A 16,250-nucleotide genomic window follows, 5' to 3' on the forward strand; every position below is an offset into this window, starting at 1 on the left:
CTAGGGGGCTCTTCTGACCACCACATTGTTTCCATTCAGCCTTCATGATAAGGTCGCAGCTCTGACTCGGAGCTGCGGTCGATAATTTGCACTCTTGTGATCCTTGACCATGTTTCACACGAGACAGAAGCTAAACTTTGCAAATGGGGCGCTGGAGAAATCAAAGTACTGATGTTTCTTTTGTTTTTGTTGTGCAAAAATACAAACAAAAAGTTTGTTCTTTGCATTGCATGTCCAATCACGTTTTCTTTTCTGTGGTTTGCTCCACATTTGGCCTCGGTTGTTGACGTTTTCCCTCACCATGTGTGGTCACATGTTTCATCAATGCACAGTAACGATATTCTCACAGTATCACTGAAAATGACGTTGGGCCACAGTTGATGCTGCTGTTTGTTTATGTAATGAAACCACCCAAATACTCTCCAAATATTCACACATCCATTCATATGGACAGACAACACAGTTGGATTACTACTCCAGTGACTCTAAACTATGAAACTGCGAAGTACAAAGACATTATGGACTGGGAGTTAATTCACTCTGTGCGCCACCGCCTTTTATTATTGTCTATCCACTCGCGCACGACAGCCTTGGTGCGCATGCGCAGTAGCCGCATTTGTTGTTTTTTGTTGTTGTTTTTTTTAGCAGTCTTTGCACTTGGTCCTCAATTTAAATTAGATTAAATTGGTGATGTATACGCAAATAACATGAAAATAATGTCAATTTTATTTTGTTGATCTCTTCAGTGTACTCATTTTGTATTTGTTGAATGATTCTGTGATCTTCTCGATGGCTTGATCTATTTATCTGGAGTCGATTGGTTCGGGCTCCGCTCGGTTAGCGGGATCTTCATGAATGCCACAGTAAACATTGTTCACTCGTTTATCGGATTATTTAATCCCTTTTTCAGGTATGTGGTGTCTTTTACACAAAGTGAACACGTCTTCCGAGGTGTAGGAGCTTGTTATAAATATTAGGAGACTGATTGTAATGGTTCTGTGAGTTGAATTGATGTATCGGAGCGCCGTCGTCGTTAGTTTTAACTTTTAGACATTTGATTGCACTTTCGGAGGGAACAACACTGTAAAATCTCTCGGTTTATGTTTCTAATAAGATGTATGATACCCACCTCTTCACTGTTTGATTTGAATGATTGTATACATAATCACAGGGAATGTCAATCGTGTTTTGCTGAAAGCAAAATGTTTTTCTATGATTCTCGTGAATAAATGAAAGAGGAAACGCCAATCACATCTCTCATGTGATTATTTCATCCCTCTTTCGGGGCTGTAACAACAACATCTTGATTGTTGTTGTTTTTTTGTTTATAATGACATTACAAACTTTCCTGTCTTTCTCCCTACGTCACCTCAGACCTCCAACAGCAGCATGTCTGGAATGAAGAGGACCAGGTCTCTGAGGAGCAGCTCTGGAAGCCAGAGAAGGAGCTCCAGTCTGGACCGCAAAGAACCAGAACCCAGACAGATGAAGGAGGAAGAGGAGCAACTAGAAATCCGACAGATTAAAGTGGAACACGAGGAACTAGAAATTCCACTTTTTAAAGAGGAAGAGGAGGAATCTCAATATCTACAGATTAAAGTGGAACACGAGGAACTAGAAATTCCTCAGACACCAGAGGAAGAGAGGATCTTCACCTATGAGGACAGGAAACCACTCGCACTGAAGCAGGAGACGGACACCTTTCTTCAGACGGTGAGTGATGAGAAGTGTCCAAAGTAGCTCTGGACCAGACGATGAAGAGCTTCACCTTCATAACTTTGTGCCGGCTGTGAGTCACGGACGTAAAAGAATCCGCGAAGATTCAGCGTCTTAAAGAAACGCAGTGTTTCCATTAAACAATGCAATTCAAATAGATCAGAGGAAGTATTATTATGTCATTTGTCACGAATATTTCAGACACAATCGGAGTTTAACAACACACAGGAGAATACACACAGGTGAGAAGCCGTATTGTTGGGAAATGTGTGGGAAACGACGCAAGGACAAGAAGTAATACTCGAAAATCTCTCATGGAAATTTGAGTGTGCCCGATGCCCTCTGCCGACAAGTATCCCCCTCCATCCTGCCACTACTCAGTAGCTTTACTTGAATGATTAATTTGCATTTCTTTTACATTTCTTATCAGAAAGAAGAAAGAGCCAACACTGATGCTGTGCGGGACGGTCCACTGGACGCCAAACGTATGTATAAATATGTCTCACATCATGGAGTGTGGAAATCAAAACTATGCTATTGTCATTTCAACTGAAGAGCTTTCATTTCAGAGTGATTTCAACAAATTAACATTTTTCAAATTTAATTTGATCTATTATAAAGTCTAAAAGCCTGTTAACACATGGCATTAACATGTGTATCGGGTGATCAGATCACATGTGGCGAGCCCTAAACACAAGTGTAAACAGGTACAAAATGCTTTCACTCAGAACCACTTCCTGGGACGCATCGGACCATATTCCCACTGCGTCGCAGTTGCGTCCCCCGGAGAGTGGCGGAGCAGGACAATATGTAGACGTCTTCGGTGCATGTAGTGTTTTTGTTTAAGCAAATGCGCTGGTCTGAGTTAAGTCTTTTTAACTTTCCAAAGAAACCACAGAGAAGAACATGGACGTCCACACCTGGATGTATCCAGAGACACGGTGCCTTATAGCGGCCTGGGCAGAGGATACCGTCCAGCACAAGCTGGGGGGCTCGTATCACAACCGGGCTATTTTTGAAGGCATCGCAAAGACGATGGGGGACAACGGCTACAGTCGCAGCTGGCTGCAGTGCCAAAGAAAAATAAAGCAACTGAGGCAGACGTACAAAAAGGCCAAGGACAATAACAGCAAGTCAGGAAGAGCCAGGGTTTCGTGTCCGTTTTTTGTGGAGTTGGACGAGGTGCTACGTGACCGGCCTTCATTTCATCCTGCCGAGGGCGAAATATTGGACTCCGAGGACACCTCGTCTGTCGAGGCAACTGTGGACGTGGCTGACGAAGAGCCCACATCTACAGTTAGTGCTGAAGGTTCGTCGTGTTGCTAACGTAATGTTGTAATCACACTATTTCACATTATTGTGAAACTGTTTTAAAAAAAGTTATTTTTATTTTCTATCTTTAGATTCTGATGTTGTGTTGGAGGTGGCAGCTCCAGCTTCGGAGGGGAGAAAAAGGCCACCACAACGAACAACTAGAAGAAAAAGGAAGTCGAGGTGTGAGATCGTGTTGGACTCTTTCACCAAGGCCCTCAGTCAGTGTCCAGAGGACCCCATGTTACTGCGAATGCAGAAGGCCCAACAAGAACACGAGAAGGAGCTTTTCGGGATGCTGATGAATCAAATAGCGACCCTTGCAGACGCCCACCGTTTCCACGTACACGCGTCCCCTCACCCCCCGTGTCACAGGCCGGTACCAACGCCACAGCCTGCCCCGGCTGGCACAGTACATCCAGCATTGGAACAGTGCACTGAACAACCACACTGCAGCACGGCTGTGTCTCCCCCGCCCTCTGTATCCTCTCATCCCTCCAGGTCCCCTCATTCATAACCGCCTCACTGGTTTTAAGACCTCAGTCTGACCACACACCACAGCAAAGACGTGTAAGTTGTTTGAAATATTACTTTTTCACCCCAGTATGTACGGTTTAGTTTTGACTGTTAAAGCACAAATAAAAAGTCTTGGGGGGGGGCTTCACTGATCTTGCTGTCTGACTTTCTTCAGCAGCTACCAACTGACTGCCCTCAGTATATATATTACAACATCAACCTTTGCAGAAGGTGAAAAAGTTTAACGACTGACTTTAACCAGCTTTGTAGGACAGTTTACTGGGATACAACTCTAAACGTTAAATGACTTCATACATATGAATATTAAATCCACACAATCAAATGTATCCTATTGGGATTTCAGCTGAAGAGCTTTCATTTCAGAGGGACGTCAACACATGTTAATATTTCAGATATTGTCACATCCATTATAAAGTCACACCAGAGCCTGGTAAAATGTGGAACAGTAAAATAGATACGCTTAATAAACTGAATTCAATAACACACCAGCACAAAGGTTAAAATAATGGAAATGTTTTATTGTCATTTCAGATTCAACAGAACCCAAAATCTACATTATTGGAGATGGTTATGTTCGCCGTGGAGAAGAAGAAGCGAGGGAGACCATCGGGACCAACCTGGGTCTTGGCGCCTGGGTCCAGTGGTTTGGCCGGAGTGACCTGCTCTAGGACAACTTCCTCCCCTTCTTTCATCAGAGCCTGGGACGAAGAGCCGCTCCAGACTTCCTGCTGATCCACTGTGGTGGCGGCGACGACGTCGAATTAACAAAAGGCGCGCGTCTCATCAAAATGATGAAAAAGGACTTGAAGGATCTCCACCAGCAGTTCCCTGGGATGAGGATCGTCTTCTCCGCAATCACCCAGCGCAGTAATTGGGCATCTGCATACCCACAGAAGATGGACATAGCCCGGCGCTTTGTCAACAGTGATATTGTGCCATCAATTGGTGGAGCCATGGTACGTCATCCTCAGATAAAATTTAGAGATCCTGGTCTTTTTATGTATGACGGAGTTCATTTCAGCCCTTGGGGAAATGATATATTTCAAAAAAAAAATATTCCCCAGTGTCTGGAAGTCCAAATCCAGTAGTGGAGGTGCTGGGTTTGGATTTCAAACCGAAGGTTTGGGAGCGAAAAAGATCAAGAGTTTTATTCTTTATCTGATGGTTGGTGTGAATTTTCACATTTGGATGTATTCATTTTATTTAATTAGTTTTACATGCATGGGTAGAAATCACGCTGTTGTGATCTCACACAGCTCTCCGTCCCGCTCTGCTTTTTCCACCCTCTCTCAACCCTGACGCTTCACTCCGGCCATTCCACCTGATGGACTTTTGCTTTGTATTTAGCAGCACGAGGGAAGGTTACTACTCTGACATTATTTGCACTTTTGTTTGTGTTTCTGTAGGTTCTTAAATAAAGACAATGAATTCAGAAAAGACATGTAGTCATGTGAATATTTAAGGTTAAGGTAACAGTGAATGTTACATTGCTTGAGTTGTCTGAAAATATACAATAATCGCACGATGCAATGCCACATAACTGGGAAACTTTGTCTTTTGGTTCCTCAGAAACCAGATCCAGCAGCACCAAGCAGGCAGGACAGATCATATTATTATATTCAATTTGATGAAGAGTAGGATGCTCCATATGAGAAATGTCCTGAGACGCTAATGATTCAGCTCTACAATAATGACATTTATCTGAACTTTGTAAAAAGGTGAGATTTGTGCTGAGAATTTAGATAATTTTTAAAACGTGATTTAGTGTGAGAAGCAGAGCCAGTGGTGATGAGGGGATTGATCCCGTCACTATGGAAGGAACAGCTGAGCTGTTGGAACAGTGTGTGAACAATCAAGCAGTACTTCCAATATATGAGAAGTTTCTCAACAGTACATTTCATTAAAAACAGACTCAGGAGCACTTTGACTCAGAAGAAACGTGAGGCATTCATGTTCATGGGCACTGAGGACGAAATCCTCATGTCTTTGGAAAATGATATTGTTATAAACAAAGTGCACTGCTCAGTGTTTATTAATGTTTTAGGGTCGGTCATGTTTCTTTGAAAAGCATATGATAGTGTTATAATAAAGTTCTTTTTTTAATTTAATGTTTCTGTTTCATTTTTAAGGTTTGGATATCTGTTAGTACTTATTTGAAATATAGATTCTGAAATTATATTTCAAAAAGATGTACAATAGTGCACTTGTGTTGAACTAAACTTTCATTATGAAGCAACCTTTACTTGCAATGAAATTGTAATAATTTTCTTTACAGAATGGCGCTTTGAACTTCACATTTTTAAGATTTTAATTACATGATTTTGAGAGGTCGTGATCTAAAGTGGGCCGGTCAGAGCTATGAAACTCCAGGGCTAAAAATGAGTCCCACTCCGACCCTGTGTATACGTATATAAATTGAAACCGGGTGAATTACTAAAATAGAAATGTTATTCTGTTGATCTCGTTCGCGTACTCGTTTTGTATTTGTTGAATTATTCTGTGATGTACTCGATGGTTTATTAATCTCACGCTCTGGCATCGATTGGTTTTGGCTTCACCGAGCAGCGGCAGTGAGCGGCGTCTTCCTTCTTCCTGTTTATGAATGCAGGAAAACACACCGTTCGCTCTCTTATTTGATAGTTTCATCCTTTTTTCAGGTATGTGGTGACTTGTTCACACAGTAAACACGTCTTCCGTGATGTAGGAGCTTGTTATTAGTGTGAGGAAACTGATTGTAATGTCTGTGTGAGTTGAATTGACGTTTCACGTGTCTGAGACCAGCAGCCAGCTCGCGGGGCACCGCGGGTCGTCTTAGCAATAACCCTCGAGTAAACTTTGACTTGATGAAATCAAAAAAAGACTCGGACATGCTTGTATTCCAGGCTCAGTGTTTATTTCGAATTGACATTTGATATATATTTTTTTCATTTATCTAGTACAGGGGTCTCCATCCCTGGTCCTCGAGGTCCTGCATGTTTTAGCGCGCTCCCAGTTGTAACACACCTGATATCAATGAACCTTGGTGATGACATCATCATTAGATGCAGGTGTGCTGAAGCAGGGAGATAACTAAAACATGCTGGACGGGTGCCCTCGAGGACCAGGGTTGGAGACCTCTGGTATATGTCCATATATATTTAGTATGGTGTCTTCTGCCTTTGTTTCTCACGAAGAATTGTCTTTGCGCACATGGCAGCACTGCTTTTAATTGCAGATGTTTTAGCTGATGTTACCATTATTACTATTATTATTGTTGTTATTATCATTATTATTATTATTATTATTATGAGTAGTAGTCAAGGTGGTTGTAGTAATGATTAAGCCTGGGATTTTCAAAGCTTGTGTTGGTCACATAAATAGCACTCAACGTGTAAAACCAAAAAAGGAAGTGCAAAACCAGCTATCTATTAATTTACACACACACTGAAAGAGACAGAAATACATGGAGAGATTTACAGTTATATTCACATTCATAAATTCATAAAAGGTCGTGACGGCGTGTGAGACCTCGACCTCTGCCTTAGACACTCTACATCAGGTGCAGTCAGGGTCTTGGCAGTCCCTGCTACCAGTCCTCCAGTTGAGCCAGTTTGGTGGCATCATTATGTGGCCCCAGTCATGCACAAATGACAGACAGACTTTTGGCCAATTTAATCTTTTGCAAATACAATTCTAGTCCGTAGAATGAAATATTGAAGTGTGTGCCACCACCGTGGGCCGGCATGGCTCGGTTTATATGGCACTGTCTTAACAGTCTTTCGGCTCATTTATTCAGGATTACCTGAAAATAACTAAAATGTAATGTTTTGTTTTTAAATGTATAATTTCAACTTTGAAGGACCACTTCACATTTAAGATGACCTGTTCTATCAGTGACACTCCCCACAATGAATTGACTACAAGCATAATTTAGGTTTTTGTCGCTTTCCTTAAAAGTGATTCAGGAAATCCAGAATTAATGGAAATGACAATAATAAAATGATTTTATTGCACTTCCCGAGGTTCAGAGGTTTAATTTCGGGTTTTATGATACTAATGAGGTGAGTGATACCTTAATTCTCCACAATCTAATTTGTATGTTTATATAATTACAGGAAATGTGAACAGTGTTTTGTTTAAAGCAGAAGGGTTTTTTGTAGTTGGTGTGAATGAATGAATGAAAGAGGAAACACTATTCACACATCTTATGTGATTATTTCTTCCCTCTTTCAGGGCTGGAACAACACCACTTGATGTGTGTGTGTGTGTGTGTGTGTGTGTGTGTGTGTGTGTGTGTGTTTTGTTTTAGTTTTTTATATAATCACATTAAAAGCGTTCCTCTCTTTCCTCTTTGTCACTCACGGACCTCCAACAGCAACATGTCTGGATTGAAGAGGACGAGGTCTCTGAGGAGCAGCTGTCGAAGCCAGAGAAGGAGCTCCAGTCTGGAACATGAGGAACCAGAACCCCGACGGATTAAAGTGGAAGAGGAGGAACTAGAAATTCCTCACGCAGAAGAGGATCCGGAAAATACACAGATTAAAGAGGAAGCAGAGGAACCAGGAAATTCTCAGATTAAAGAGGAAGAGAGAATCTTCACCTATGAGGACAGGAATCTGGAGACCGTTACCTTTCTTCAAACGGTGAGTGATGAGAAAAGTGTCCAGAGTAACGCAAAATCAGACAAAGAAGAGCTTCACTTTGATAACACTGAACCGGATGTGAGTCATAAACATCAATTTAATGAGTTAATTTAATGAGTTACTCTCCTGATGTCCAATGCAAGCATTAGAAAATCATTTAGAAAAGACTAAAATCATTTATTTGGAAATGTATTTCACAATTCAATCCGTTAATCGGCTACAAAACAGCACACAGAGGTTGAATAGGTGTCCTTCATTGTTAATGAGGTCTTTTTATCACACGCAACAACAAGTTGAATATGTGTTCTTAACCATTAATCAGCCACACAATCGCACAAAGAACCGGTTGAATACGTGCGTGTCTGGTAGGTTTCATTCCAGATATACGCTTCACAGTTAGATGATTGATATATGTATGGGGAGGGTACTAGTTTTACCCGGCCGCAACTCCGCAACCGACCGAGTAAAAGCCTTAAAATCATCAATAGGTTTAGCCCCTCCAACAAACACCAGAAAATTCTTTCTTCTGTCTTTTTTTCCAAAGATGAACTGTCCAAATGATGGCTGGACGACTCGCTGCCTAAAACTGTGTACTCTAATGGAGCTGCCGCTACTTAAACTGGCTTTAGCAGCCAAAATACTGCCTGTGTTCAGTCTGTTCCACCGAGCACACCCCACCCCCACAAAAAGCTGACTTTTCTGAACAAACGTAACCATTTTTACTTTTTCAAAGGAACTATGTGGCTTTGTGTGTCAAAATATATTACTATGAATTCTAGGTAAAATTTTACAAATAATTAACTTATTATAATAAGGCGTCTGACTCTGAAGTGTAAAGGTGGAAAAAAAACACTTTTGTCTATCTGAGATGACACTAGTACAAAACACACCTGGGAGGCTGTATAATCTTAATTAACATCATAAGACTGCGAGCTCAAAGGGCTAATCTCACACAATAGCTCATGTGAAATTAATATATATATATAGAGGTGGATTTCTATGTGTAATCAATCGTTTCATCATGGTCCAGTCAACAGTTATCAAGAAGGGTAAAGGAGTCAACCTGATCTACAGGAATTTTTGTCACAAGAAGGACAAATTCTGTGGAGCCAAGCAGCATTGGCGCTGTGTCCAGAAGGGGTGTCCCGGCCGCATCCACACAGACTCTGTATTCCAGGAAGGAGACCATCCAGAAGTCTTGTACTTTGGGGAACACAACCACATGCCTGATCACGAGAAGGTCCTTGCCATCCATGTCAAGGCCCAAGTCTGCGCGCTGGCATCAGACGACCTGCTCACGCCACTCTGCTCTGTCTACAAGAAATTTGTCACTCGTGAGAGGGCTCTCCAAAACGAAAACAACACGATTGTGCCCGACTTCCATGGCTGCCGTGCCCAGATGCACCGGGCCAGGAGAGCAAATATGCCCCCCGTGCCAACAACTGTAGAAGAGATCCACTTGGATGGCCAGGCGTCCACAACTCGCTCTGGTGGTAGTTTTCACAAAGAGGAACGGGTATGCCGCCAGAAGAGGAAGTACCTGCGTGGAGGCCGGTCCGTTAAAGCCAAACAGAAGATGAAAGGGAGGAGCGGTGACGCCGGCGGGCAAACTTCGATCCCGCCAATAATTCAGAGGCTGGAGTGGCTGTCTGGTCTCGTGAAACATCGCCCGACGGAGTCCAACTTTCCTGGCGAGGTAACGTGTACTAGAAATCATAAAACTATAAAAAACCAGAGGCCAGTCCTGGTGAGGCTGGCGTGTGTTCACGTGACGGCATGCAAACTGTAGACGTGCAAAGAACTATATGTGAATTGCCAGTATTGTAAATTGTGACTAGTGCTGTGTATATGTAATGAAATCATATTCTATGTTACTACTATGTGTTTCAGTGTGTAGTGTAGTATATTCTGCAGGCCTGCCGAGGCTAGTAGTTTCACTCTATTGTGTGTGTCTAACGTGTGTTCATGTGATGGCGTATAAACTGTAGACGTGCAACGAAGTAGATGTGCTTTGCCAGTAATATTAATTCTGTCTAATTGATGTGCATGTAAAATGATGTTATATGTTACGACTGTGTTTCAGAGTGAAGAGTCTTCAGTGGTTTTACACCTGGAGACCATAGGTGCTGCTCCCCCTGAGGACCCTCCTCCCTCAGCGGAGGAAATGCCATCGCCAGACGCCCTGTCCCCGCCCACCACCTGCTCATCAACCTTTTCAGTCGATCGCGTCCCAAGTCCATGCTCATCTGTGTCGTCAGTCACATCGGCGTCACAGACCAGAACGACAAGTGAGACGCCTATCCAAGAGGACATTTTAAGGAGACTAAACACACTGGTCCAACACACAGCAAAGAGGCACGGGGAGGAAACTTTCGTGAACATGATAGGGGAGATGCTGGCTCAACTCCCAGAACGGAGGAGGATGGAAGTGAAATTAGCGATACATCGCATCGTTGTGGAGAGAACGCAAGAGTACCTGGACAGCCTGACACAGCAGAGCTCATTGTAATATACCGTATCATAGTTTACTTTGGTTCTATTTCATGTGTGTTTTATAGTGTACTTCATATTGTTTTATATTAAGGTTCTAATTCATGTGTCTAATTGTGTAGTATAGTTTGTTATATTGTTTAGTGTTTTATGTTCATGTTCTATAATTTAATAATCCACAAAACACAAAGATTTTATGGAAGTTTATTCACCAACTTTTAAAGTTTTTAATGATGTAGAATAGAATGCTTTATTTATCATTATATAGTTGATATAATGAAATGGCAGGTGCTGCTCCCATTGGCCTCAATTTGAAAATACATTTAAAATGTATATGTACATACGTTATAGTATAAAAATTTCAAAAGGTATTGATTAAACTCGACAACACTAAAATACTAGAGTCCAGGTCAGCTGTTATTTAAGGCTCTTATGGCCCAGGGATAAAAACTTCAGAAGTCTTGTTGTACGGGCCTTCATCGATCTGAGCGCTTGCCCGAAGGTGACAGTTCAAAGCTGAGATGTGCTTGGTGGGAGGGGACTTTCAGGGCGGCATTAGTTCCTTCTCAGACATCTGGAGCTGGAGATGTGCGGCTGCTGTCTCCATCCACGCGCCGCCTCCACTGGCCTGGTTGGATGTCTCCAGATTGTGGTGTGCTGTCTGTGTAATGCGCAAGTGTTTGCTGTATTTGCAGCATCCGTGCATGTAAAAGAAATTTGTGTGGCGCCACACAACCCTTCACCGTAAGGAGAGTGTTGTCTGGGCTGCACTCGATTGGACGTCCAAACACTCTGCGCCAGGATACCGAAGGCATTCTCAATGACCCTGCTGCCTTAGAAAAATACCACCATCACTTTCACGGCCCCGACGTCCACCACCGTGCAGCGGTAATGTGCGTCACAGGCCGCCATCAGCTCAATAGAGTGGGTATGTTCCGAGTTGCAATAGTCACTACCGGATCTTGGAGGAGCTCTCATTTGGATATGTTCGGCATCAATGGCACCCAAACACAGTGGAAAGGTTCATTTTCTCCAACGATCCTGTGCTATTTCCGCAACATTGCTCTGGCGACAGGAAGACACGAAACTCCTGCTGCAGGGCGCTCCACCACTTCCACCACCTAATAAACAGTGCTGCTGCCCCATCGATAACTTGCAGTTATACTTTGCTGCGACAATCTAGTTGCTAAAAAGTGCAAAGTCACAGCAAGGCAAGGCAAATTTATTTATAGAGCACCATTCAAACAGGGCAATTCAATGCTTTACAAAGAAACTAAAGCAATACAGAAAAACTTTACAAAGGCATGAGAAATATATTAAAGCTTTAAAAGAAATTATTTTGTTCAGTACAAAGAACAAAAGCCGTGTATTAAATACACGAAACCCAAGCATTAATCTACCTTCTCTGGCACGTTTATGATTAAATTATAAATGTCACAAAAGTGAATATTTTAATTTAGAACGTACTCTCGCTATAGTCAGTGGTTGTAGTCAGTTCAGGGGATTTAAAAACAGCATAAAAAGATTTATTAAGATAAATTCAATAACGTAAGTAAAATCTATTGTTTATTCAAAAGCCTGTGCATATAGGAAGGTTTCAAGTCCTGATTTAAAAGAAGTGAGTGTGTCAGCAGTCTTCAGGTGTTCAGGAAGTTTGTTCCACAGGTGAGGGGCGTAGGAACTAAAAGCTGCTTCACCTTGTTTGTTTCTGACTGGAGGAACACTGAGTAAAGCTCTTCCTGAGGACCTCGGAGGTCTGGAGGTTTGATGTTCTACAAGTTACCCTGAGATGGATTTAGGCCCGAGACCTTTCAGAGTTCCCTAGACCAGAAGGAAGATTTTGAAGTCAGTCCTTTGACACACAGGCAGCCATTGCAGGGATTGGAGCACGGGTGTGGTGTGCTCCACCCTCTTCGTGTTGGTGGGGACTCCACCCTCAGCGTTCTGAATGAGCTGCAGTTGTCTGACAGATTTTTTTACTGAGGCCTGTAAACACACCGTTACAATAATCCAACCTGCTGAAAATAAATGCATGAACAAGTTCTTCAATATTTTTCAGATGGTAGGAAGCTGATTTTGTTATTGTCTTAATGTGGCTGTTGAATTCCAGGTCTGAGTCCAGACCTACACCCAGATTTCTGGCCTGATTTGATGTCCTGAGTGACCTGGAGTCAAGATGAGCACAAAAACAATGAGCTCAGTTTTCTCTGGGAGGAAGCCTTTCAGCCTCACCTACTGGTGGCTTTATTTGTGGCGTCAGTAACTGACTATTTCCAACCATCAGCTGTCTGTATATATTACTAAACTGTTGACTCAAAACATATGTTTTAAATATTAGATATCTGGGAAGTGTGTATGTAGTGCGTCTATCTGGGAGTCAGCTTTGAAAGCTTGATTCATACAGTAGTTCTTAAATGTATTTTTTAAAAAAAGCTTGTGTTCTATTTATAAAGTTTCAATTACAATTTAGGATGGTAAATATTTCATTACAGTTTTAGTTGTTTCTATATCCGAGTTTAATGGTTTCATCATTCTCCAACATTTTTCAGACAATTCTTGGCAGAATAGAATAGAAATACTTTATTAATCCCTTTAAGCAGTTCTTCACCCAGAATAAATAAAACTAAAAGTTTGATATCAAAACGGGATAGAAATTACATAAGTAATTTTAAATATTGATATGTGCAAACCTTGACATGACTGATATGAGCACAGAGGATGAAATTAACGCAAACACTATTACCCGGGAGGACATATAGACTCTTACAGCCACAGGAAGGAGTAACAACATTTGTTTGCAGTGTTCATAGTATTCGTTTTGATTGCCGTGTTCATTTTGTGAGAAAATAAAAACTTTTCTAGAATCACATCAATTGTATTCTTTCAACATGAAATGTTCTCTAGTCTGAACTTTTAAAGTTAAAGCTGTATGGTGTTCATCGTGAATTAGATCACATTGTACTTTATATATCTCACAATAGGACAATTCTCATTAGATAAATTAAGCAAGATTTATAATATATTTAAAGATGCCAAATATTCAATATGTCTTAAGAAAAGATAAACATTCTACTACGGAACATCTTGACAGTATGACAATAGAATGTATGGAACATGGTTAATGAATCGATTAACAATGGATATTGCGCATTGCACATTTTATTTATGCGCGCAGTAATTTTCAGAATGATTTTTAACTGTGGGGTAAAAAACGCTTCAAAATGGCAAGAAATCAGGGGTTAAATATCTACAACTACTCCAAATGAGAATAAAGATGGATAAGATGGGTACTATTACTTTATTCATGGAAAATTCTGAGATTCAGCAGCACATGACAGCACACAGCAGAATGGCATTGAACCAAGATACAAGAAGAATATATACAATGAAATGAGGAGCCATGTTTCAGCATGGGGAGTGTGAAGGACCTGGGGTGACTCGCCCTTCAGTAAGTCCTCCAGCAGTCTGGAGGTTTGGCTATATCTGTTAATTGATGGAATAATAAATATTAAATATTTAGTTATAATAATCTAATTACAATGCTGCAGTTATTTTATTTTCTCTTCTGAATACATTGGGGTTATTTTTTCAATTAAATGTACGTTTTTTACCTTTCTTCATAAATGTCTGATTATATTTGATATAAAAGTTTGTACATCTATATATATTTTCTGTCTTTTATGCAGATGGATCCAGATTCACAGCCTGAAATGAGAGGCGTCGATGCCGAGCAGGAGGTGAAGAGCGATGACCCTGACGTGCCTTCGGCAGCATCCTCGACTCAGAACCCAGCAACGGCGGCGTCCTCGCCCCGACCGGGAATCCAACGAGGTCGCGCGAAAAGCCGCTGGCGTCAAAAGAACAATCAAAGGCAGCGGGAAGAGCTCAGTCTTGGGAGAGCGAATGTCAAGATCCTCAAGCAAGCACCAGCTTATGATGATGACGCCCTCGAAATATTTGGGAAATATTTGGCCAGTGAGATGCGTCTCATCAAAGATCCCGTCGCGAACATGCAATTGAGGCAGAAAATTACACGGCTTTTGGACGATGCTCGCAGTAGAAACATGTCCAAAGCCAAACAGACGTAGGATCACTCCCACTGTACATCATCAGAGCTAAAGTGTTTCACATTTTAAAAACTTTCTACAGTAAACCAACAAACCCTTTGTGCCGTACCCACGCTTCTTCTGCCACTCCGACCCCTCATCCACCTCCTGGTGGTGACATGGGAACGCTCAGTGGAAATCTATATCAGGAGGACGAAGAGAATTTTTGAGTGTCCAACTGGTGCTACTTATTCGTTGATGTTAAGAATTGCATTACTCAGATAACAGAATATCTCACTTTGACACTTTATTTTGAGAAATGAGTACAGATGTGTTTTTTGCACATTGTTTTATTGTTGTCGTTAACATTCAAGATGTGACGGAATAAACTTTTCAAGTAACCAGATTTCGGGAGTATTCTTTCCACATGTCGGCTGGCAACATACTTGTACAAAAGCACTTTTGTTGAAATGCAGCTTCGAAGTTCTATTTATGTGTGGTTAACAAAATAAAGTCAAACTATTTTTAATCTGGCATAAAGATCAGAGAGGACTTGCAAGATCTTGCCCGAGCACTTCCACCGGATCAGGATCATCAATCACCCAACACTGCAACCAGGCGTCTGCACACCCAAAAAAGATGGACAAAGCTTTATCCACCATGTGATGACTAACTTTGTGTCATGGATTGGTGGGGCCACAGTACATAATCCTCAGATCACTCATAGAGGTCCTTTTTTTTGCATGATGGAGTTCATTGTCGTCCTGTATTTTGATTTTTTCAGCCCGTTTCTGGAGCAAAAAATGTTACTCTTTATCTGATGGTTGATGTGCAATTTTAGGTTTGGATTTGTTCTTTTGATTTAATCAACTTCATATACACATGTAGCCATCACACCGCCGAGAATTTTCTGTTTGAATAAATTCTGGCCAAAATAATCTATATTTTTATAGTCCATTTTAATCATATGCACCTCTGTTAATTCTGATGAAGTCTGACCATCACAGAGTAAGAATATGTCAAAAAAGAAAAATTAATATGTCAGATATTCTGTTGATTTTCAAAACATACAAAGCTTTTTTTTCTTTCTATTATATAGCAAAAATATAAATATACATTTGGAACGGTCTCACCAGCCTATCCCTCCTACATATACACAGATATTTTGTTGAATATGGAAGAGGCCATCCCTAGGTTGGCCCCAGGCGTCGCCCCAGGAGAATGCAACTGGTCAACCGGGTGGGTTAACACTGATGGATTCAGTCGGGGAAAGAGATTTGTGTGTGAATATGGGATGATGTTAATAAATAGATTTATTAACAGCTACTTAAAACAAACTTGGGAAAACGTTCTCATTGTGGACAGCAGTGTCCAGCTCCCATTGAATCTCCTCCTCTCCTGAGAGGAGGAGCACCTCGTCGGAACACCAGGGGGCAGTGTAGCACCGACATCTCAATAAACCCAGTTAACCACAAAGCGTCGTATGTACATGGAAGGTCTTCCCATGCTCTCTGCAAGGCGCGTCTGC

General features: G+C 41.5%; 2 protein-coding genes across 3 annotated transcripts; both read left to right on the forward strand.

Annotated features, from left to right (window-relative positions):
* The first annotated feature begins 831 nt into the window (after nucleotides 1–831).
* LOC308117579 (uncharacterized protein) lies at nucleotides 832–4,997 on the forward strand. The gene is made up of 6 exons (XM_080476537.1): nucleotides 832–910; nucleotides 1,375–1,713; nucleotides 2,147–2,201; nucleotides 2,606–3,025; nucleotides 3,120–3,597; nucleotides 4,096–4,997. The coding sequence occupies exons 2-5, from the start codon at nucleotides 1,390–1,392 to the stop codon at nucleotides 3,542–3,544; spliced, it is 1,224 nt and encodes a 407-aa protein (XP_080332663.1). The 5' UTR covers nucleotides 832–910; nucleotides 1,375–1,389; the 3' UTR covers nucleotides 3,545–3,597; nucleotides 4,096–4,997.
* A 1,123-nt stretch (nucleotides 4,998–6,120) lies between these two features.
* LOC308118370 (uncharacterized protein) lies at nucleotides 6,121–15,662 on the forward strand. 2 transcript variants are annotated; one of them, XM_080477758.1, is made up of 4 exons: nucleotides 6,121–6,221; nucleotides 7,919–8,186; nucleotides 9,217–9,882; nucleotides 10,270–11,068. In XM_080477758.1, the coding sequence occupies exons 2-4, from the start codon at nucleotides 7,923–7,925 to the stop codon at nucleotides 10,693–10,695; spliced, it is 1,356 nt and encodes a 451-aa protein (XP_080333884.1). In that variant the 5' UTR covers nucleotides 6,121–6,221; nucleotides 7,919–7,922; the 3' UTR covers nucleotides 10,696–11,068. The 2 variants fall into 2 exon arrangements, 1 of the variants encoding a protein (XP_080333884.1); XR_013935883.1 differs by lacking the exons at nucleotides 9,217–9,882; nucleotides 10,270–11,068 and adding an exon at nucleotides 14,363–15,662.
* Nucleotides 15,663–16,250: the final 588 nt, after the last annotated feature.

Source organism: Lipophrys pholis (genome assembly GCF_963383615.2).
Source record: "Lipophrys pholis genome assembly, chromosome: 12".
Taxonomy (NCBI): Eukaryota; Metazoa; Chordata; class Actinopteri; order Blenniiformes; family Blenniidae; genus Lipophrys; species Lipophrys pholis.

Bases quoted from the DNA above. Each gene is read 5' to 3' on its own strand.
- LOC308118370 (XM_080477758.1), top strand. From the start codon at position 7,923: ATGTCTGGATTGAAGAGGACGAGGTCTCTGAGGAGCAGCTGTCGAAGC. The intron at 8,187-9,216 runs GTGAGTGATGAG...ATCATGGTCCAG, and splicing joins CCGTTACCTTTCTTCAAACG to TCAACAGTTATCAAGAAGGG. The intron at 9,883-10,269 runs GTAACGTGTACT...ACTGTGTTTCAG, and splicing joins AGTCCAACTTTCCTGGCGAG to AGTGAAGAGTCTTCAGTGGT.
- LOC308117579 (XM_080476537.1), top strand. From the start codon at position 1,390: ATGTCTGGAATGAAGAGGACCAGGTCTCTGAGGAGCAGCTCTGGAAGC. The intron at 2,202-2,605 runs GTATGTATAAAT...AACTTTCCAAAG, and splicing joins CGGTCCACTGGACGCCAAAC to AAACCACAGAGAAGAACATG. The intron at 3,026-3,119 runs GTTCGTCGTGTT...TTCTATCTTTAG, and splicing joins ATCTACAGTTAGTGCTGAAG to ATTCTGATGTTGTGTTGGAG.